This window comes from Mercenaria mercenaria, chromosome 10, assembly GCF_021730395.1.
Source record: "Mercenaria mercenaria strain notata chromosome 10, MADL_Memer_1, whole genome shotgun sequence".
Classification (NCBI taxonomy): Eukaryota; Metazoa; Mollusca; class Bivalvia; order Venerida; family Veneridae; genus Mercenaria; species Mercenaria mercenaria.
This window is the reverse complement of record NC_069370.1, coordinates 13714922-13738982: the sequence shown is the minus strand read 5'-3', so window position 1 is coordinate 13738982 and position 24061 is coordinate 13714922. Positions and strand designations below refer to the sequence as shown.

Here is a 24061-nt window from a genome sequence, read left to right as displayed (position 1 = left end):
AAATACGTAAAACTGACGTTGAGTTTCACCCGAAATTTCGCGTAAAAACGCCTATATCTTAAAAACTGTGAGATAGTTCTTTGAATAAATTTCAACAGAAGTACAAAATTTCAATTGCTATCGATTCCTTAAAAGAAAAATGGGGGTCACCGATTTAGATTTCGCTCTATTTACCGTTGCGCTTCCCCTACCCCCAGTAAAAATAACGACGTTTTCATACTTATTTCGTAAATATCCATGAATTCAAATTCAGTTTCTTCTTCTTTTGGTGGATATAATGAAATAATATCAGTTTCTGCTGTTGGACATAATGAAATGATATAGAGGATATTTGTTTGTTTCGGTGTAAGATCGAAAATTTATTTCATCGAGTGAACATCACATGAATATTTTCACGAGTGGCGAAGCCACGAGTGAAAATATTAACATGTGATGTTCACGAGATGAAATAAATTTCGATCTTTCACCGAAACAAACAAATTTTCTGTTTATTTCATGCTTATTCAGTGGTTTCTTTTATAAAATCGTTTTACTTTTTAAAAATTCCCCCGCAGGGAGCCCCACTGTTTACGACTGTCAGCGCTGTGTTATGCGTCCCAAATAGTTCTACAAATTTGGTCCAGGTTGTGTTTTGTCTAACAGAAGAAAGGAGATTAATTTATTTGTAAGGGATATAAATAATATATTTGGTACTTCAAAAATTTTATTCATGTAACTTCAGATATATTTAAACAAACAATGTGTGAAATTCATACGCGCAGATACGCGCACTTGCGCTTGTCAAAATTCGAGTCCGCCATTTTGTTTTACTTCAGTCAATCGGTAAACAGTTAGAACAAATAACTGGAGAAACAATACGAACAGTGTAACAGTGGGATTTTAAATGGACTTATATGTAAACTCTCGTGTCGTGAGTGTTACAGTTAGTCACTGTCACTTTCTGGAATCATTCTTATTCGTTTGAATGGTCTGGCAGTGGCAACTGGCGAATCGAGCATGTTGGAAACGGACTCTTCAGCAGTTGCATTACTTCGGCCTACGTTAACTGTGGACATTTGTGACAGTGTTTCCGATACAGATGTACTGTGGAAATTGAAAGTCACAGGTCCGTGGAAAGTGCTGCTTGCAAAAAGACTGCGAGAGCGATTGGATCCGAAAGGCCCAGTCCATGGCTCCGGAGCACTGGCAGCACCACTTCCTTGAGTTTGAAGGTTGGTTTCATTTCTCTGATTCGACAGTATTTTAGAAATATTTCTCGACTGGTCGTTGTTGATTTTACTGTAGTTGTTTATAGAATTCACATTCTTGTGACCAGAAATTTGCATGATTTGGTTGGCAGGGACCCCAGCATCGTTTAGAGTTTGAACCAGATGTTTTCTGGAGCTGAAAAAAAAAATGAATGGAATTTTCATATCATTGACCTATGAAATTATTTGAAGGCATAAATTATTTTGTACAAGTGCATTTTCTTTAGAATAAGTATGCAGGCATAAGTTCGTTTTTCTAAGTTGGCTGACATGGGAGGGCTCTCGGGTTATTCTCATTCTGCATTCTAACACGATCCGATTCATTTTACTATTAAACAAAGAAGGCTGGAATCAGTGAATTATCAAACAACAATTCACTGTTCTGACGTCACAATTATTGCGTCAAACGGCGTAGCAGCGCGCTAGAAAGAAACCGATTGAAAACGGGCAAATAATTAATGAATGCCGGCAAAGATGTACTTTAAAGTCCTTGGGGCTAGAATGCGCTTTACTGGTACGCACTTTTTGCTAGGATTGTAAAAGGTAGGATGTGCTCGTTACAATCATTTAAATAAATTGTAACAATAATCTATTCATTAAAGAAAACAGAAAAACGGGGGTGTGGGGCAGTAGCCCCCATAAGAATAAATGGGGAGTGTTTATTTAATGTGCGTACTGGTAAAGTGCAGGTGTCCCGTCCTTGGTAACGTGTTAGAATCAAAATAATACATCTCATTTAGTGATTTGCTCTTGAATAAATCAGTGTTTGTCGTTCAGCTGCGTAGTATTATACAACTCGGGCTCCGCCCTCGTGATATAATTCCTTCGCATCTGAACTCCAAACAGTGATTTATTCAGCGACAAATCACCGATGAGATATATTATTTCTTAAATAAACCACTCGCGTGCAGTGACGTTACCGATCCAGGTGCATAGCACGGTTGTAAAAAGTAGTTTTTTTCTTACACTGTTGATACTAGTATGTAGTGTTAGAATCGAAATAACAAGTTCCCAAGTGTGATTTATCGTAGAATAACACGAGTTTTTCGTTCTTATGCGAAACAGTATTTAAAATAATACGGCCTTCTTGATACATTCTTACATGTACGCATAAGAACACAGAAAACACGGGTTATTCTACGATAAACCATGTTTGGGAACTTATTACTAAAATTTTCTTAATTTCACGGCTAATTCAAGTCAGCGATAAAATCTTAATCGTGCCATTTATTAGCTTGCTAGAATGATATCACCTTCTAAGAAATTGCGAATATGACGTCGGCAGTAAGAAAGCGAGGATGAGCAAAGCATTAAACTGACAGTGCATGTCCTTCTATGGTTAATTTTATGACAAGAACGGAAAAAATCTTAATGAAGAAATCGCAGGTGGAATTGTACCGGACATCATAACAAATGTCATTGATTCTGGTTGGAAATAGCCATGATGAATAGCGAAATACTAAAACGTAACAGAAAAATTACTAAAGTCATTGAAAACGGACAAAAAATGATAGATCCACTCCCTCCAGCAAAAAAAAAAAAAAAAACTAACTAAGAAAGATTAAATGTTTGCGATGCAAAACTAATACTGATTGAATTTGGTTGTGAAAAAACAAAGAATTGAAACACTAATTGCATGAAAAATTATCTGGAGGCCTGGGCTTACAGTCTGATAAGTACTTGAAGATTCTTGTTATCAAACTACTTTAAATATACTGAATTTATGCAGGTATGACTTTGGTAAGGGTATTTCAAAAGTAGATATTTTACAGTTTTAGGGTGTTTCTTTTTTTCAGAAATGAATTTGAAAAGGAAAGAAAAGATCAATAGATGTCAGATTTGAATTTTTTTGATTGTCGGAAAAAGTTTTAGTATCCATATGACGGCTTATAATTTACGTACTTGACATTCCAGTAAAACTGTCGTTTTAAAGCTCTGAATTGAAAATGTTTGCAGAAAAATGGGGGGAAAAATTTTCAGTTTGGAACTCAGAACAATATCGGCTATAAAATCAGGCTTATAAAACGTTGCTATATCAGGATATTTTCAGCTGTTCATTTATTATATCTAGATAAACCATGGAAAAGCATAAAATAAGAATATAGATGTATAATATGCACACCTGTAAGGCGTTATTCTGGGATTTTCAATTCCTGCTTCAGCCTTCATGTCTCTCATAATGTTGTAAAGTTTATTTATTCCAAGTGGGTTTTTTTTGAACCAGCATCTCTGTGGTTTATCATTTGGTGTAAGGAAGAATGGGCTGTCAGGTTTGCACATTTCGTCCGGTCGTTTCTGGCTGTACAGCTTGTACAGATGTACAGGATCTCTCTGGGCGTCAGCAGTGGCATAGGCTTTGGGTTTTGTACCTCTGAAGTAATGAAATTTACACTGTTATACATCATTAAAACATTTATCTTTATTACAGTCTCTAACCTTTTGACAGACATTTTACAGAAAAAATGCAAGTCTAAAACTCTAAATCGTAATGGTGATTGTAGCAACATACAACAGTTGTGCATCCAAATAGTCTAGCGGAAGGACGGCTGTTACTAAGTAGCAGTAGGCCTGGGTTCGAATCCCAGTTTGGATAGCTGTTTTGTTGTTTATCGTTATCATTACAAATAATCTACCATTATATTTCAGTAAACGCGTGGACGTTGTTTATAGTATAGGAGACGTTAGTCAAATTGACTTATTCATATAATCTAGTAAAAGAAAGTAGAATTTTTGATGTTTCGCCAGGGAAGGTTATCATGTGGGGAAAAAAGAATATGACATTTGTGACTTTCCACATTGAGTTTATTAAAGGGACTGGCCTCCAGATCATTCTACTAGTCTACTAAAAGATTTTTTAGATATCTGGAAATAAATGCTATATTTCTTAAGAAGGGTTAAAACTTAATTACTGACAAACTATATCATGTTACGGAAACACATTAGAATTTGCTGTTTTTTCTACTTTTTACGATGAAAATCGAAATGCGTTTGTAACGCATTACTCCAGGTAAACTGTCTCAATAATTCCTCAATAGCTTTATTGGTTACGAAGACGGGAAAATGTCTTTATTGCCGTGGTTGTCCGGGGTTCGATTGCCGAGACGGTCATCTTTTTTTCTTGAATAGGATTTTTAAATTATTTTAGAAACAAAAACTCATATTCTAATGTTCGTAATATGACCAAAGTTCAATTTGAAAGAAAAAATATTATTTATCCAAATCTGGAGGTCAGTGCCTTTAAACTCGATGAGTAAAATTGATAAAATGCTCTGCAGAGCCTCGCATTTTATTATTTTATTCAACTTGTTTAATAAATTCAATATGAAAAGACACTCCTGTAATATCAGATTTCACATATATTTTTTTTTTTATTTCACAGATTTCACATTTTCACAAGGAAAGCTTGTGCAATTTTAAAGATATTTTAAGATGGTATCAAAAATACAAAATATTTAAAGCATTTTGTGCATGAAATAAACCGAAAAGAAATATCAGTGGAAGAATGAGATATTTCAATTTGTGACACAAATTTTGAAATTACTAATTTTAGTGCTCATTCAGTGACACTGAAAAAAAACAACACAAAAATTATGGTAGATCTACTGTATATGAATTAAATTACTTTATCACATGTTCGACTTTGCGGGAGTGTAATAAAGCCATTAAATAAAAATGATAATACACTAGTGTAATAACGCTTTGACGTCGACGTCGTTTACAGTATAGGAGACGCTGGACAAATTGACTTATTTGTATAGTAAAAGAAAGTTGAATTTTTGATGTTTCGACATGAATAGCTAACATGTGATGAAAAGAATATTACATTTGTGTCTTTCGACATTTAATTTATTAAACTCGTTGAATAAAATTGATAAAATGCTCGGCAGAGCCTCGCATTTTATCATTTTATTCAACGAGTTTAATAAATTCAATATGAAAAGACACTCATGTAATATCCGCTATTTATCACATGTTCGACGTTGCGGGAGTGTAATAAAGCCATTAAATAAAAATGCAATTGAAACGTACCTAATGTCCCGAGGATTTGAACCAGATCTGGTTTTGGTTTGTCTCTCTTGGTCATATATAAGATACTCCTCACCAGAAGTTTCGTCCATTCTAAGATGAATATCTCCCCAGCAGAGATCACGGCATTCTTTGCCTGTCCGCATTCCAAAATGGTTTGTGCATACAAACCACATGGAGTGTAACAAAGACCTTGGAGTGTAGTCACCTAGTGTCCTGGCTTCATGCATCTGGTCAATGATAGACTCTGTCATGGTTTCTGCAGCTCTCGGCTTATTGCCAAGTCCCTGGCCTTTCAGCTGTTGCTGTTTTCTTGAAAGGACAGCTCGTGTTTTGGAAAATTCTCTGTCCTTGAATATGGCAACATTGCTGTCACTTGCTTTTAGATATCTGTCAACAGAGCTTATAAAGCCCCGCAAAGTTGTAGGCTCATATTCCCTGCCATCTTTCTTGGTAACACCCAAGATAAATTCACACAGTAATGAATTAAGCTGATATGGGGGAATGTATTCTGGTTTTCTCATTTCATTTTTTGACATCAGAAAAGAGAAGAATAACTTCATGTCACTCTCTGTCTTCTTTTGGGTATTTTTATTTTCATTTTCTTTAAGAAACTGGTCAGCATCTACTTGTCTAAAGTTCCTGTCTGCAACCTGAAAGTCTCCATATTCCTCCTGGTCAAAGAAATTTGTGAAAATGTCATTCAAGACCTCTGGATCCAGTTCTTCTACAGACATCTTGATTGTATACTAAAGCAGACGTCAGATTTGACAGGTGTTGTTGTTGTTGTTACAAACATGTAAACAAAGGGAAGCTACTACAACCAACCTGTCACCTCATGTATATACATGTACATAGAGAGGTGTCCAATTGGGGGAAGAAAGTAGTCCGGCACAGTGAAAATTATATTTTGATAAATTTCACTGTGGGTTTACCAGGATATAATCTACCATTATATTTCAGTAAACCACTGAAAAGCATGAAATAAATCACAATAATGATAAAATGAAGACGTTTTTTCTTTGTTTATTAAATTTTTCAAACAGATGAATGTTTTCTAGAAAATGTTCTATACATGACAAACAGACATGTTATATTACAGACAATTTTGCCTAAGTGCCTGTGCACTCTATATAGTATTTCGAAGAGTGCGCAGTTAATGTTTCCATCTTTACATAGAAACAGTTTACAGAAATTTAGATTACGCATACAGTACTCTAATGTGGAGAGAAAGGGATTTGTCCCATAAGTTTATTTAGAGTGTTAAAAATCACATGTACTTCCAAGACGTTCACACTGCAAAGTTTCCCTCGTGGTACTTTTGATTAATGTTGAGTACTTTAACAAAATACTTGTTTTGTTTATATCCTTTCCGCAGCCTTAACGTACTAAAACGTATTAGCGTCTGATGGCCCTTTCACGCTTCCGTAGAAACAACATTTATTACAGGAAACTTATTTTGAAAATATTTCTGAAATGTCTAGGTCTGCAGCTCTCAAATACGGTTATATCTTACATCTGAGGCATATACTGACACTCTCAGACAACATCAAAAATGACATTTTGAGCGATTTGATGAAGTTCCAAAATTATCAATGTACCCTTGGTCCGTTACGGACCCCTGTGGGATTTCTGTTTATCCAGAGCTCAAATATTTTTTCATAGATTAAAAACTGACATGCTGTACTAAAGCCCAGGTAATTTCAATTCGTAATAAAGTGCTGAAATTTGGCTCCCCAATAGCAAAAAAAAAAAAAGAAAAGAAAAAAAAGAAGTCCACGCGCATACCTTTAGACGGGGTGACCCCTGCGCGTGACCCCTGACTATCTACGAATCAAAATGCGGCTTTCGTTTTCAAGTTAGCATTTCTACTTTCATTTTATTTACTTCCGGAAATAGCTGAAGGTCGAGTGACGTCATTTTCTGTGTTGTCAAAAACATACATATGCCTGGCGAGATTGCATAAATATGTGCTGGCCGTCCTAAGGATATATCCCGGTAAACAAATGTTACAAACAACACCGAGGACAGTTTGCGCCTGATATCAGAAGACGCAGGTTCGTACATGTGCTATAATTATATTCCGACAAAAATTAAAAACATCTACTGGAAATTAAGCAGTAAATTGAATAAAATGCTCACAAAACGTGAGCACGGCTTTATATATTATCCTATTTTATAATTTAATTTTATACTACAGTCATGTTTTACAAAGTCTCCATTTTATTTTCTGGCACATTTGCTTAATTAAACTATCTACCGTGCGCATGCTTTCAATACCTTTAAAATGAGACATTTAAAATTGTGGTATTTGTATGGTTTGAACCTACGTCTCCTGATATCAGACGCAAACTTTCATCGGTGTAGTCAATCTAGATTACGATCTTAACATGTGAGCCAAACCATGAGAAAACCAACAAACTGCGTTTGCGACCAGCATGGACCCAGACCAGCCTGCGCATCCACGCATTCTGGTCATGGTTCATGCTGTTCGCTAACAGTTTCTCTAATTGCAATAGGCTTTGAAAGCGAACAGCATGGATCGTGACCAGCCCGAATGCGCATGCTGGTCGCATAGCCACTATGTTGGTTTTCTCATGGCACGGCTCATTTATGTTTTGACGTTTAAGTGACAGATATTGAACAGATACTGTAGTAGCATGGATGACAAACCAACTAAAATATATAAAAAAAGAATGTGTAAGAACAAAGAATCTGTCTTTATATTTCCAAACTGCACTTTTAGCCCCGATAATCTATTTTAATAGGACCTATGTAAAAACTGCACTCATTTATCGAAATAACTGCATTTTTATTAAGACCGCACCGTCTTCTGCGTTTTCTTATAAACCATTTCATATTGTCTACCTCACGCGAACTGGCCAACTGAACTTCCGGCGAGGAAGTTCGAACTTTTACCTGTTTCCTCTCCAGATAACGGTGTGTGCACACAAGTCACGTGCAGTATTAGTTTCTAGAACGGTTCCTTTTGTCCCTATCATGCGTTCGACAGAATACCAAAGTAAGATAAAAATACACTGACATGGGAATATCCAGTACTGGCATGAAGCATACCTGCGTGAACATAAATTCAAAACAAAGTCTTAGATGAACACCAAAATATCCGGTAATAGAATCTCTTTAGGATTGACTACAAACATTTTGCTTAGAACTTTAACATTTGATGTGCTTCACTTTTCTGCTAAGGTTTTAGCGTTTTGACAAATATTTTTAATTTTATCAAATTTAAACAAAGTTTGCTTAAGAATTGAAGCTGCAACTACAAATAAAAAATCAGCGTATTCTAGGTGAATACAACTTTCGGCTAAAATGCACTGTACCGATACGTATATCCTGTTTCAATAAAAATGACTCTTTGTGTTTCTGTGTCATGTATAGGAGAGCAATTTCCTGAAATCATTCATTTATTTCAATAGTTTCATTTAATCTTATCTTCGTTTTATCATTACTGGAATTTAATAACATTATATCCACCAACAGAAACAGAAATAGAATTAAAATTAATGAAAGTTTACGAAATAAGTATAAAAACGTTGTTATTTTTTTACTGGGGGTAGGGGAAGCGCCACGGTAAATAGAGCGAAATCTAAAACGGTGACCCCCATTTTTCTTTTACGGAATCGATAGCGATTGAAATTTTGCACGCTTGCTCAAATTTATTCAAAAAACTATCTAGCAGTTTCTGAAATATAGGCGTCTTCAGGCAAAATTTTGGGTGAAGCTCGACGTCAGTTTTTCGTGTTTTGCGTTCATAAATCGTTTGCCTCTGATGTGACGTCGAAATAAACATGACACATTATATAGCACTGGAGAGATAATTTTAATATAAATTTGAAAATAAAGATTTTTTTGGCGTTTTTCAGTTGTATATAAAAACGATAATCGAAAAACAAGTCAAGTACGTCATTTTGCGCTCTTCTGAAAAAATGACGTTAGTGGTCATGTTTGAAGATTTACAGCAGCAAAATGGAGAATAACAGAAAAATGAAAAAAATACCAGTCAATCGGAAATATCGTCAATTTTGATTCGGCAAAATCTCATAACGGTCCGTTGACTTTCGTTAGGTGGCGCATATTACCTTAACAGATTATATAGTTGTTCTAAGTGTCATCAGTTCTCGTAGTGTAAATAGATTTAAATGAACACAGCAACACTAATAAAATTCTTAGTCGCAAAACCTAGTGACAAAGTATAACACATTTATCCACTGATACAGTCTACAGTCAAGATTCGCTTGCTTGAAATCGGATGATTTAAACAAGCTTCCTTCATTCGAACCCATTGTCAGGTCCAGACCAAATTCTTTTATAATATATTGTTTGATGACTCGAACTACCAATATTTTGAACAAATTTTGTCGATCCCTACGGGTTCGAGTTTAGTGAGTCCGACTGTATTTATAACATTATACAATTGTTTGGACTGTTGCTACCTTAAACATTCTTTATATGTTACTTTCCATTTTTTACTTAATTCTGACTCACATAAATGCATTCTGACTTTTCTTCTGCTTACTTCTAAATTTGTATCAAGGGGAGACAACATTTTTGTTTCATTTTTGGTGGAAGTGCAATATCTTTATTCATACAATATATTTAAATTTATTCAAACAGGTGATATAAACTGATAAAAGTGAAGAATGTAAAATAGAAAAAAGTGGAAATTCCACAGGTCGCTCAACACAAAAAAAAAAGCTGCAGGCTCAGTTTGATTGAGCCTATTCATAGACGGTGGTGGAAATGAATGCTACCGTCCTTTTAACAATTTCAAAATCCTGTAATTCTCAGGAACACGCGCATAAACTTTCGCGAGGCGTGTTGACTATGAATTTTTACCAGATAATTGAATTAATTGAACAACAACGTAGTTCTGTAAGATCTATTCAATGCAAGTTGGATTAGATTAACACACGGGGTAATCTTATCCTACACTGCGCTCAGCATGCTTTCTTTTCAAATCATAGGAATCACAAACGTCTTAAAACAGACTGAAAAGATGTGTCAACAGGATATCTTTGCAAAACCACGATTTTGGCAAACTTCACTACTATTTCTAAATTAGTTAGAAATATCTACTTTAGTTTGGATGGTAGTTCAGTGGTCAATGAGAAATAAATGGAACAGTTCTGTAATATTTCAAAAATATTTATGTACAAAAAGATAAATTGAAAAAAAATGTCAATTCGGACTTTTCCAAATTCAGATTGGATGTACGCCGTGCACATTTTAAAAATCCAATCGGAAAATTGTCCCATGTTTTTGCGAAGTGATATTTTTAAAAGTTGTGTAAAAATGCTTGTATAATGTTAAAATGGTATGCAAGAATGTAAGCATCGTGAAATGGCCGTCTTCCGAGAAATGTATGAAAATCCATTTGGAAATTTGTCCAGCTTTTATGCTGGGAAAATTGTCGGATTGGATATATTCGAGGCCCCAGAATTACGCGTGTACGCTAAAAACTATACGTCTACGTATATATTTACGCATACATTTGTAATTATATAGGAGCAAATGTATATTTCAGTGCGGTTAGAACAGTTTCTTTGAATCCCCGGCATCATTCTGAGATCTTGTTTTTTCTTCTATAATTGAGCCTGACTTAGAGTAAATGCTTACGATAGAGTATTTCAATACTCTTCTGAACAAAAAACATGTCAAGTAACTGAATTCAACGAGGCTTACAACCATCTGTTAACCCAAAGAGTAGGGCTATAGTGTGCATTCCTGCATTGTCTTTTATACTGTTAACATAAAACAGACTGTCCATTCGGGACTTTCAAATACGACTGACCTAGTTTTCACAACAGACCACGTGCGATTTGTTTGTGATACCGCTTTTTAACACTTGACTTTGGTATGAATAGAATAACAATAGAGGGAGGAGTAAGATGAAACGTATCGACAAAAAATGAATTGTCCATATATTTTAGAGAGTAGTTATTAAGTGTTGTCCATGAAAGCAACTTCTTCAGCCTTACACTTTTTTTGTTTTATAGTTAGTTTTACATAATCAATAATTATGTGATTAGTTTATTATGCAGATATTGCGACAGCGGGTGCATAATAAGGAATGTTGTTTCAGTTGATCCTACTAGCCTTTCGCTAAAATTATTTTTGCATTTCTAAGTCCTAAACCGACGTGAGCAGTTGTAGTGTTTGGTGTCATAGGAACCACAAAGGACCATCATATTCTCCAAATTACCTACCACATATAAACAATGTTTCATTAAAAAATCTGTAAAATTAGTACTTTTGAAGTTACTGAAGACAATGCCATTTGCAAATGATGGACGGACACACAGACGGATGTAAAAATGTACAAATGAAGCAAATAAAATAACAAGCAAGTTCTCAATTTTCCTTCTATCTATGTACACTTTTTCAAATGACGATCTCTCTTAGTTTTGAAGAAATACAGGATGACACTTTTGTATCATATTCGTGGACTATGTGTTGCTATAGCAACAACAATATTGCCACAGGGAAAAAATAAATGGCTTTGGCATTCTCCACATTGCTATCTATACATGTATCACGAATCATGAAAAAATCTGTTGTACTTTTAAAGTAACTGCAGTCTCCCACTTCGCATGGCTGACAGATTGACAGGCATAGGGGTGTTGGGGGTAACCCATAAGGCCCTTCCGGCTAAACACTGGTTGGGTATTACCAATATTGTTTTAATATGCTGTCGTGTTGGGAATACAAGTAATATAACATAAACTACATATATATTAAAACAAAAAATATCCCTTTTAAAATATGAAAAAAATGACAAAGTTTAAAGGCTATATAACCGTATTACCATTGAAACAGAAAGATATTAAGAGCATTTAAATTGTTTTCCCTTGCTTTTATACGTATCGGCCATCTTAAGAGATATCAAATGTGTCCCATGAAAAAAAAAGTTTTATATGCTTTGATAAATCTGTGCCAACATTGGTGCTTTTTCTATTTTCTGAGGTAATTTGGCATTTCTTGTAACGAACTTATCGCACTAAAAAGTAAATCAGTGGACCAGAAACTGTTGACAACCGTGTATGCTTTAAGAAGATTTCCTGGAACTATCCCTTTAAGAAACTTTTAGATCAACTCCATCGTTACGGCTTTAACTAAATTTTAACATTTCTTGAAAAAAACAACAAAAAAACACCAATGTATCGGTCAGAAACATGTCCTGCACCCTGTATTTTACTGGCAACCAATGAAGCTCCATCAGAACAGGTGTTATATGATTGCGACGGGGCATCTTAATGATGACACGAGCTGACGTGTTCTGGACATGTTGCAACTTGTTAAGTGCGCTTTTCGGAATACCACTTAACAATCATTACACTAGTCTAACCGTGAAGTAACCAGGCTGTTGATAAGGGTCATTGTGGCATCACTGGTAAGATACTGTCTGATGTGACCTATTCTGCGTAGTTGTGCATATTCAGCCCGGCACCCAGAGTTGATTTGTTGTTCCATATCCATACTGTTGTCAAAACCTGCACCAAGATTCCTCACACATTTTGTGGATTTTATCACAGAGACACCGACCTTCACAGAGACGTCATCAATGTACTTGGAGTTACGCTTTGATGTGAATAGTATCTAGCCACAGCCTCTATTGGCTTAAAGGATAGGTAAAAGTGAGAGTCATCTGCGTAAAAATGATGAAGAAGTCCATGACGTCTACATATGGCACCCACGGGTTAAATGTACATGATAATGTTCTTTGGACCAAGCACTGACCCCTGGGGTACACTGTATTTCATAAACATAGGCGTCGACAACTCACCATCAACGCACGCAGTTTGAAAGCGGTTACTAAGATATGATGACATCCAAGCAAGTGCTTTGTCTTACTCGAAAATAGATTGTGATAGAAATAACACTGTCCAACAACCTGGTAGTGTTAGTTTACCTGTTAGTGAGAACTTTGAAAATTCAAGTGATTGATAAGAGCACTGTCCATGATATACTAAAACTTTAAAATTAAGATTTTCTACAACACCTAGATGAAAAATACTTTCATATTTGGAACCTCAACAAAGAGAACAGCTGAAACAACTTATACACGAATATGAACATTTGTTTCTAGATGTATCAAATAGAATTGTAAAAAAAAATGTATATGACATTTAACTTACAGAATAAACTCCAATCAAACAACATCCATTTTTTTTGAAGAAAGAAGTTAAATGTTAATAGAATATGTATTATATTACGATTAGATAATTAACCTGTAGCATGCCAGCACACCTGTAGCAAGTTTCTAATAATAATTCTGACCTAGTAACTTGTATGAAGAATTAAGTTCAATGAGTCTAAAATAAATACAGAAATATTGCGCTAATTATAAGCTTTTACTATTGTGATTACAATGTCACTAAAATGTTGATAAAAAAACTAAAATAGTTAATGACTATAGAATCCACAACAACGTTTTAAAAACAAACAAAAAATATTTTATCATTCTATAATCACTTAAGGTATTGCTTTTTCCCACAGTTACAACTACCAAGATATGACATTAACATTTAACCATACAACAATGAAAAATACAAATCTTGTGTTTTCGAATAACTATCGCTGTGCACGCTACTAGAACTAGCTGTTTTCGAAAAATGCCATTTTTATTAAACGAGGTGTCAAGACCAAATTCAGAATGACAATTGCATCCTTACCGTATCTTTCTTAAACAGAAAACAAACTCGGAAATTAAATAAAGAACAAATTCATAAGCCGAAGTATTGTAAAAGAATCCAAAACGAAGAGAAATATACGGTACCCCTAAAGTGACATGTTACACACTTTTTTTCCACTTAGGTAATGTGAGACTTTTTTTATTTCGTTTAAACGAATATCATTTCGTTTAAACGAAATAACTATTTCGTTTAAACGAAATCATTTCGTTTTAACGAAATAACTATTTCGTTTAAACGAAATCATTTCGTTAAAACGAAATAACTATTTCGTTTAAACGAAATGATTTCGTTTTAACGAAATAACTATTTCGTTTAAACGAAATCATTTCGTTAAAACGAAGTAACTATTTCGTTTAAACGAAATCATTTCGTTTGAACGAAATAAGTTTAAACGAAATCATTTCGTTTGAACGAAATAACTAATTCGTTTAAACGAAATCATTTCGTTTTAACGAAATAACATTTCGTAAAAACGAAATCATTTCGATTAAACGAAATCATTTCGTTTAAAATAGCCGCCGGTTTCTTTTTGCCACGCCGGTATTTGGCAAATTCAGCCCATATTTATACGCGCTTTACAAAAATGAAAATTGGCTTAAATTGTTACATTAACCCACCTATTTTAAAGTTAGTATGTTTTGATATGATATCATTACTAGTTTTTTGTAAATCAGTACGAGAAAATAACATTTGCCGTGGCAAAAGCGGTTTTGCCATGGCAAATCGGTCTTTTGCCATGGCAAAATGTGTTGCCATGGCAAAATAAGTTTGCAATGGCAAGAAAATTCGTGATTTTGCCATGGCAAAATTGCCATGGCAATTTTTTTCCCATTTTTCTTAAAAAGTGATTTTAACTATTTCCAAACGAATGTATTGGTAGAAATATGTTGTTTCATATCGATAACTCAGTTTTTTTTTATTTTGCCATGGCAAAAACTGGCCATGGCAACTTTGCCATGGCAAAATTCTGCCATGGCAATTTTGCCATGGCAAGGTTCTGCCATGGCAACTTTGCCATGGCAATTTCTGCCATGGCAACTTTGTCATGGCAAGATTCTGCCATGGCAATTAATTTTTTTTTCAAATATTTTAAAGGAAGTTTGATAATTTTAGTGATTATGAAATACAATACTGGCAGGAAAAGAGAAGATTTTAGAATTCTTGTGTTGGCACATTTAAATCAGCAAGCACAGAATCTTGCTACATAGATTGTTTCACCATTACTGGGATAAATGCTGATTGATTTTCAGTGACAAGAAATAGTTTTTACATCCTTGTTTTAATGAATGAAATTGTATGAAATGTATTTGTAATATTACATAACGGTCATCGTGTGCCATTATTATTTTTCTATTTAGAACAATACAAATATTACTTAAATTACAGAACATATCTATTCATCAAACAAGTCAGTTTCTTTCGTTTATGAAATACGATATTAGTTATTATCATAGTATCTTGATCTTTGATGTTATATATGACTCAAGAATTTTAGCAGGCTTGGATAATCTAAGCCGCGGAAAAATAGAAAAAAAAAATATCCAAACAAAAATGTTTTTATATTCTTGATCTGCATTGAGGTACTTAAGCATTCAAGACATCATACAGCGATTTTAATGACGAATAGGTAAAATGTGTGTCAGATTTTCCCTTGCACATAGGTTTGTGCAACGACATATGCTATGTTACAAAAATAAGCATTTTGCAAAACCCGTAGAAAGTCACACACCAGCGGAACCGGTTATAGGTTCGATGCCCGGTCGCGTCATACCTAATACGTAAAAATGGTACTAGACGCTTCCTCAATCGGCGCTCAAGACGGTAGTCTTAAGACTTGTCAGTCCGGTGACAGAATAATGTTACTGGGTGGGGTATCATATCACGTTCTTACGGCGTAATAGTCTAGTTAGGCAGCACTATAAAGTTGGGCATTGTGCTCACTGCTACAAGTAGACACCGTAGTTTATATAACTGTAAAACTTTTGAAAAAGATGTTAAACCTGAACACACACTTAATTCAGAGATACGCACCGGTGTCAGATAGCTAGCATTTATTGGGAATCAAAACATGTCAGGCAGGCGAATTTTAAGTGCATCGGTACAAAGGCAGTTTTATTTATATAAAAATATTATGAAATGACAATATTTAAACACAGAAACTATTTTGCGGAAAGATAGATTTTTTTGTTTTGGGTTTAACGCCGTTTTCAACAGTATTTCAATCATGCAACGGGTGGCAGTTAACCTAGCCAGTGTTGCTGGATTCTGTACCGGTAATTATACATATGAATTATGCACAGATTACACGTTAAGCTTACCAACAAATGCTAGCTATCTGCCATCGATACGTATCCCTGAATTAAATGTACGACAGTGACGTAATAATAATGCGGAGTCACTAACGGCGACAAGAACGACATTATAATCCAGTGGGTGACTTTCTACGGGTAGATTATCATTTTTATTTTTCACTGTTTCTGCCGAATTAATTCCGGTCCTCCGTCGCGATTGAAGTCAAATTGTATACCAAGCGTTATGAATACAGGAGACCATAATGACGATGACGTCGTTAAAATGACGTCATTTGGGTTATGCTTTCTGCTGACCTTTCCCGCGATTTGGGACATTTTATAAATTACCCAACAACAATAGAGTTTTACACATGAAATAAAAAGAAAATTTGTTTGTGTCAGTGAAATATCAAGTAACATAGCATATGTTGCATAAAACTATCTGATACATACTTTTTTTTCGTTATTATAAATTGATGTATTCACAATCATTTCCAGAAAGCTTACGTACCTCAATGTTCGCAATTAAATTTAGATAAAGATTGAAAGAAAACTTTAAAGCGCTAAACCTTTTTATTCGGATTTCTTTTCTTTTCTTGCGCGGCTTAGATTATCCAAGCCTGAAAAAATCCTCGAGTCATATATAACATCAAAGATTAAGATACTGTGATAATAACTAATATCGTATTTCATATTAAACGAAAGAAACTTACTTTTTATACATGTAATTCGAGAAATATATGTATTGTTCTAAACAGAAAACATATATGTCATATGATCACCGTTATATAATATTACAATTACATTTCATCAATTTTTATTCATTAAAACAAGGAAGTAAAAAACTACTCCTTGCCACTGAAAATCAATTAGCATTTATCCCAACAATGGTGAGATAATCTTTGTAGCAAGATTCTGTGCTTGTCGATTTAAATGTGCCAACATAGGAAATCTAAAATTTTCTTTGTTTCTCTTGTATTGTATTTCATAATCACTAAAATTATCGAACTTCCTTTAAAAAATAACTTAATTGCCATGGCAAAATAAAAACAAAACAACCTGAGTTATCGATATGAAACAACATATTTCTACCAATACATTCGTTTGGAGATAGTTAAAATCACTTTTTTATGGAAAATAAAAAAAAATGTAGCAGTGAGCACAACGCCCAACTTTATAGTGCTGCCTCACTACAATATCACTCCGTAAAAACGTGATCTGATACCCCACCCAGTAACATTATATAGACACCGGGCTGACAAGTCCTAGGACTACCGTCTTGAATGCCATGTGAGGAAGCTTCTAGTACCATTGTTACGTCTTTGGTATGACGCGACCGGGCATCGAACCTATAACCGGTTCCGGTGGCGTGTGACTTTCTACGGGTTTTGCAAAATGCTCATTTTTGTAACATAGCATATGTTGCACAAACCTATTTGCAAGGGAAAATCTGATACACACATTTCCTATTCTCATTAAAATCGCTGTATTCACAATCATGTATTGAATGCTTAAGTACCTCAATGCAGAACAAGAATATAAAAGCATTAAAGCACTTAACATTTTTGTTCGGATATTTTTTTCTATTTTTGCGCGGCTTACAAGTCCTAAGACTACCGTCTTGAGCGCCGAGTGAGGAAGTTTCTAGTACCATTTTTACGTCTTTGGTATGACGCGACCGGGCATCGAACATATAACCGGTTCCGCTGGTGTGTGACTTTCTACGGGTTTTTGTAACATAGCATATGTTGCACAAACCTATGTGCAAGGGAAAATCTGATACACATTTTTCCTATTCGTCATTAAAATCGCTGTATGATGTCTTGAATGCTTAAGTACCTCAATGCAGATCAAGAATATAAAAACACTTTAAAGCGCTAAACAGTTTTGTTCGGATATTTTTTTTTTCTATTTTTGCGCGGCTTAGATTATCCAAGCCTGCTAAAATTCTCGAGTCATATATCACATCAAAGATCAAGATACTATGATAATAACTTATATCGTATTTCATAAACGAAAGAAACTTACTTATTTGATGAATAGATATGTTCTGTAATTTAAGTAATATTTGTATTGTTCTAAATAGAAAAAAATATAGCACACGATGACCGTTATGTAATATTACAAATACATTTCACACATTTTCATTCATTAAAACAAGGATGTAAAAACTACTTCTTGCCGCTGAAAATCAATCAGCATTTATCTCAGTAAAGGTGAAACAATCTATGTAGCAAGATTCTGTGCTTGCTGATTTAAATGTGCCAACACAAGAAATCTAAATTCTTCTCTTTTCCTGCCAGTATTGTATTTCATAATCACTAAAATTATCAAACTTCCTTTAAAATATTTGAAAAAATAAATTAATTGCCATGGTAAAATCTTGCCATGGCAAACTTACCATGGTAAAACTTGCCATGACAAAATTGCCATGGCAGAACCTTGCCATGGCAAAATTGCCATGGCAGAATCTTGCCATGGCAAAGTTGCCATGGCCAGTTTTTGCCATGGCAAAATAAAAAAAACTGAGTTATTGATATGAAACAACATATTTCTACCAATACATTCGTTTGGAAATAGTTAAAATCAATTTTTAAAAAAAATGAAAAAAAAAATTGCCATGGCAATTTTGCCATGGCAAAATCACGAATTTTCTTGCCATGGCAAAATTATTTTGCCATGGCAAAACCACCATGGCAAATGTAATTTTCTCGTACTGATTTACAAAAAACTAGTAATGATATCATATCAAAACATACTAACTTTAAAATAGGCGGGTTAATGTAACAATTTAAGGCAATTTTCATTTTTGTAAAGCGCGTATAAATATGAGCTGAATTTGCCAAATACCGGCGTGGCAAAAAGAAACCGGCGGCTATTTTAAACGAAATAACATTTCGTATAAACGAAATGATTTCGTTTAAACGAATTAGTTATTTCGTTTAAACGAAATCATTTCGTTTAAACGAAATAAAAAAGTCTCGCATTACCTAAGTGGAAAAAAGTGTGTAACATGTCATTTTAGGGGCACCTTAGAAATATCCATTGATGCGCTCCGTATACGAATCATAACAAGTGCCCCGCAAAATTATGTTGGAAACATGTAACAGGCAAGATGCTTCGAAAACCAATATCAAGACTAATATATGTCAGATGCATCTACTGAATGGATAACATTGAAATTGATATTTCATCGTTTCAAGTTCCGGTTAGTCCATTAAGACGGAGAATGTTCCTGAGGTTTCATTTATATGAATGGGAATGTATTGATTTTGTTCGTCATCAAAATTGTATGAGGAAAATTTGTTTAGTCTATGTTTTGTCTGAAATCCATTTAAATCTATTTAAATTCTTTTAAGCTTGCATTAGAATGTATATTTCAAAGTCACCAGTAAAAAGTATTATTTCTCCTTTTTCCCTATGAAATCAGTTATTCATGTCTATTCAAAAGAATATTAAAATGTCTTTTATCTGTTTCTACCTGTAAGAAATGCTTGGTGTTGTCTGAAGACAAAATTAAATAAAAAAAATTATGTCTTATTGTGTGTTGCTTTGAAATAGAATATATTAATCTGTAATTCGGTGTCCAAGAAGATGAAGTACAAAAGTAAAAACGACAAATAGTGTCAGAATAATATGTAACGCATCAAAGGGGAATATTCGTTTTTAAGACATCATTTCAAGTATGAAATATCATCGGTAGTAATATTCTTTCGACACAAAAATATGCAGCAAAGCAATGTTTCAAAAATACCAAAACGTTTCACGACCGTCGTTTAATGATCCTAGAAAATTAATATTTTTATATTTTTTTTTTACATCAATGTGAATTGGCAACGCAATAGAATATCTAATAATTAAATATCATAATGAAAAACTACATGCGCGGCAGATGCCCTTTGGTTCGTTTATGTACAGCAAAAACACGTTTTCTCTTACCTGTGGAGCAAAGCACAGTGCCGTATTCTTGAGGCAGAAGCTCTTTGCCCCAATGTATGTGCTGCAAGAGCACTTAAACCCGTATATGTTTGAAAAACTGACTTTGGTAGGTATATGTAAGGCGGAAGCACTTCGACATGTTTATGAGTGACTGAAACAACATGCCACATGCCTGTGCGGTAAATTACGTTTTGACATTTATGTGCAAAATAAGCTCCCTTTTCCCTTATATATGCAGCAGAACACATTCTAATATATGTAATGTTTGTCCTATGTATTGTTGACAGAAGCATTTTGAAACGTACATCTCTTGACCTTTTCTCAGATTATGTGCAGCAGAAAATAAACTTGCCCGGTATATATACGACAGAAGCTTTTTGTTTGAGGAAGAAGCACTTTCCCCATTGTATATATGATAGATATGCTTTCTCAAATACTCCGGAAGAATGCGCTGAATTACTTTGGCATATATACTCAACAGATTGACTTTGGCTGGTATATTTAAATCTGAAACACTTTAACCCGTATATGTACTCCAGAAACGATCTACATAAGCATAATGATAGGCAAAAACAACTGCCCATTATATGTGCGCAGAAGAAAATTTCCACTTAAGGCCTGAGCAAAAACAAGGTACCTTCTATGTGCCGCAAAATAATCTTTTTCCAAATAAGAGGCACAAAAACATTGCGCCTTATATTTGCTGCTGAAGCATTTTACCCTGTATATAAGTTATTAAAGAACTTTGCAGTATGAATGCGGCAACATGATTCGCCCCATATTATTACGGCAACACATGTTACTTCATATGTGCGGTAGAAGTACTTTGCACGAATATGCCTTATAATAGGACTTTACACCTTATATGTTTGGCGGAAGCACTTTAGAGTACATGTGAACCAGAAACAAGTGCCCGAATATTGTACGGCAGAAGCACTTTGCCTCGTATACATTTAGCACGTGTTCTTCCTTGCACTTTAAAGTATATATGCTGCAGAAGCATTTCTGTCATTGATGTGTTGCAGGATAACGTTCATAAGTGCACTTGAAGCTCCAGGCCGTATATGTGCGGGCAACAGAATGACTTTGCCATGTGTGTGGCAGAAGGCTTTGCCCCATAATTTTGTGGTAGAAGCACTTTGACATATATGCACAGCCGAAGCCATTCGCCGTTTATGCAATGCATCCTCGCTTTGCCATGCTGTTGAAATATTTTAGCTCCGTAATTATGCCAGAAAACTACTTTTTCCCCACATATGTGTGTGTGTGTGTGGTGGGGGGGGGGGGGGCACAAATACTTTGCCCAATGTAAATGAAGAAGAACACTTTGCTCAAAATGTATTTGGCAGGATCCAGTTGGCCTTTTGTATTTACGGCTGGAAATTGCTTTCACGTAAATGTGCTGCAGAAACACTTGTTTCCATACATGTAGGACAGAAGCATTTTGAACGATTATGTGTGGTAAAACAATTTCCCGAAAATATTCTTTACTAAATCTTTGTAAACATCAAAAATTAATCCGTAATTCAAGATCATTATATAAGTATCATGGTTGTCATTTAACCCTTTGAATGACAGGTTGTTACTACCAACTATACTATATAAAATCGTAGATGAAATTTTCCTGGATGACAAGATGTCGTGCGCTCGAGACATGATACCTTGTACTCGAGATAAGATGTCGTGCGTTCGAGATAAGATGTCAAACGCTAGAGACAAAATGTCATGCGCACAAGATATAATGTCTTGGGCATGAGATAACAGGTCATGCACTCGAAGTAAGATGTCGTGCTCACTATAGAAATTAATTAAAAAAAAAATGCAAGTCCTAAACATATCACAAACAAAACAAAATACCAATGGCAACCATAAATTTAAGACTTTTGTAATGATTTATTACATGTTTAATAATATTAAAGAACCCTCACGCGTTTCAAGCTCTTAGTCTACACCTATTGATCTAATTGCACATTTAGGTGATAGCATGACTTGCAATTTAGGCATATACCAAACTACTAATGATATCAGTGAGGATTTTGGAGGATACGTTCATATTGAAATTTCTCTGAAATATTCAGCACCTTAAAACATAAATTTTGGAATTATAATCATGCCTATTTCAATATAAGAGAATTAAACAAAGTTACAATTAATATCAACCTTTGTTACTTCTATATTTGTTATATACTTCCAATTTACTTTGGTTTTGAAGTTTGCCAAACAGTTTTTTGCCTAACCCTTTTATGACATTTCGACCTAAGGCTCGGCCCTGGTATGAGACTGATGTACGTCATTATTTACGAAAGATAAAAATTTTCAATAAACGTAAATCTGTTGGGAATAATAAGAAACGCAACAAAATGAATTAGCTATAGAAAGATGCAGAGGAATTATTTCTCATTATTCCAGAATCAAAATTAATTGCAAATGACCTCAGCCAGTATTTGCAAATTGTAAAAATGCTGATAAAAGACAAAAATGATAAACGTGAAAAGATATCGCCTTTGAAATGTAGTTACCATACAAAAAGGGTAATTATGCCTTTTCAGATTTAGAAAAGGTAAATTGTTTTAATGAATATTTTGTTTAAATATCAAATATCGATAGCAAAGTATTAATATTACCAAAGTAGAAATGTTGGAAACTCTACAGTATTAAAACTCAGATAACGCTAATGCTTCAGACGAAAAAAAATTCTAACACTTTTAAGATTTCCCTTATATATAAAAAGAAATATTTTACCGTGAATTTTATTGTCGATTAAAACACGTTTCGCAAAATGACCTACTTTTGGCCATTCCGCCTAGAAAGGATTCCAGATAAGTATCCTTTCCTGGTACAATTCCAACGAGTTAGAATGGAAATTGATCTTAGTTTCGGCTTTCGTGATAAGAATACTACGCATCTGAACTCACAACCATGTTTTATTTACCAATAAAGTACGAACAACTAAAATCCATTTCCAAATCAAAACCAGTATTCAAACCTTTATGCCTTTCATTCAGTAGATTCCTTAATGAAGGTCTATAACAGAACATAAAAAAATCTGCTTAAGACGTGTCTTAAACAAGGCGATAGAAACTACCTACAATTTACGTACCAATTTCTTGTTATTGTTTGGGTAGATTGATGAATCGTGCCGATATAAACATGTAGGTCTTTCATTCAAGGTTAAACAATATCCTTTTCAAGTAAATTGATTCCCCTATTCAACAGTTAATAAAACCTAGAGTTTCCTATGTTCCGTTTTAAGTTATTTACCTTTATAATCTATGTGAATGATATTGCAAAACATGTTTTAAGTATGACTCGGCTTTTACTTAACGATAGTTTCTTTGAAGTTTCTTCATGTAATATCGAATACATTGAATTTACTTTAAGTAACGGTATAAGACAAATAGATGAATGGGTTCAACAGTGGTAAGTCCAGTTGAGTCTAAACTATCTGAAGTTCGTCTTAAACATTTTTGTCCTTTAGGAAACAAGAAGTATATTTCAAATGACATAAAATTAGATTACGTTGAATATAATTAACACATCGTATTAAATTTAAACAAGAATGTCAAATTATATAGACATATAAATAATATTTCTGCATCAGTTTTGAAGGAACATTACTCAAAGAGGATGCTTAGATCTAAATTAAAAAGGGTTTCTGAACAAAATCTGCTCTCTTACATGGAACAGTTTTAAGAATATGCATCTGTCTTGTGGGATGGCTGTATAAAAATTGAAAAAAAATTGAATTAACTGTCATAAGATAGACTTCAGTATGAAGGTGCAAGACTAGTTACAACTTTAATAAATTTGTTACAATCAATTAATTTTTTCTTGAAATAGGATG

General features: G+C 34.3%; 1 protein-coding gene across 1 annotated transcript; it reads right to left on the bottom strand.

The window, feature by feature from the left end:
• Positions 1-346: 346 nt before the first annotated feature.
• Positions 347-6266, bottom strand: LOC123559767 (uncharacterized protein KIAA1958-like). The gene is made up of 3 exons (XM_045351842.2): positions 5277-6266; positions 3370-3618; positions 347-1383 (listed from the first exon to the last, which is right to left on the bottom strand). Exons 1-3 carry the CDS (start codon positions 6008-6010, stop codon positions 924-926), a joined length of 1443 nt encoding a protein of 480 aa, XP_045207777.2. The 5' UTR covers positions 6011-6266; the 3' UTR covers positions 347-923.
• Between the last annotated feature and the right edge of the window lie 17795 nt (positions 6267-24061).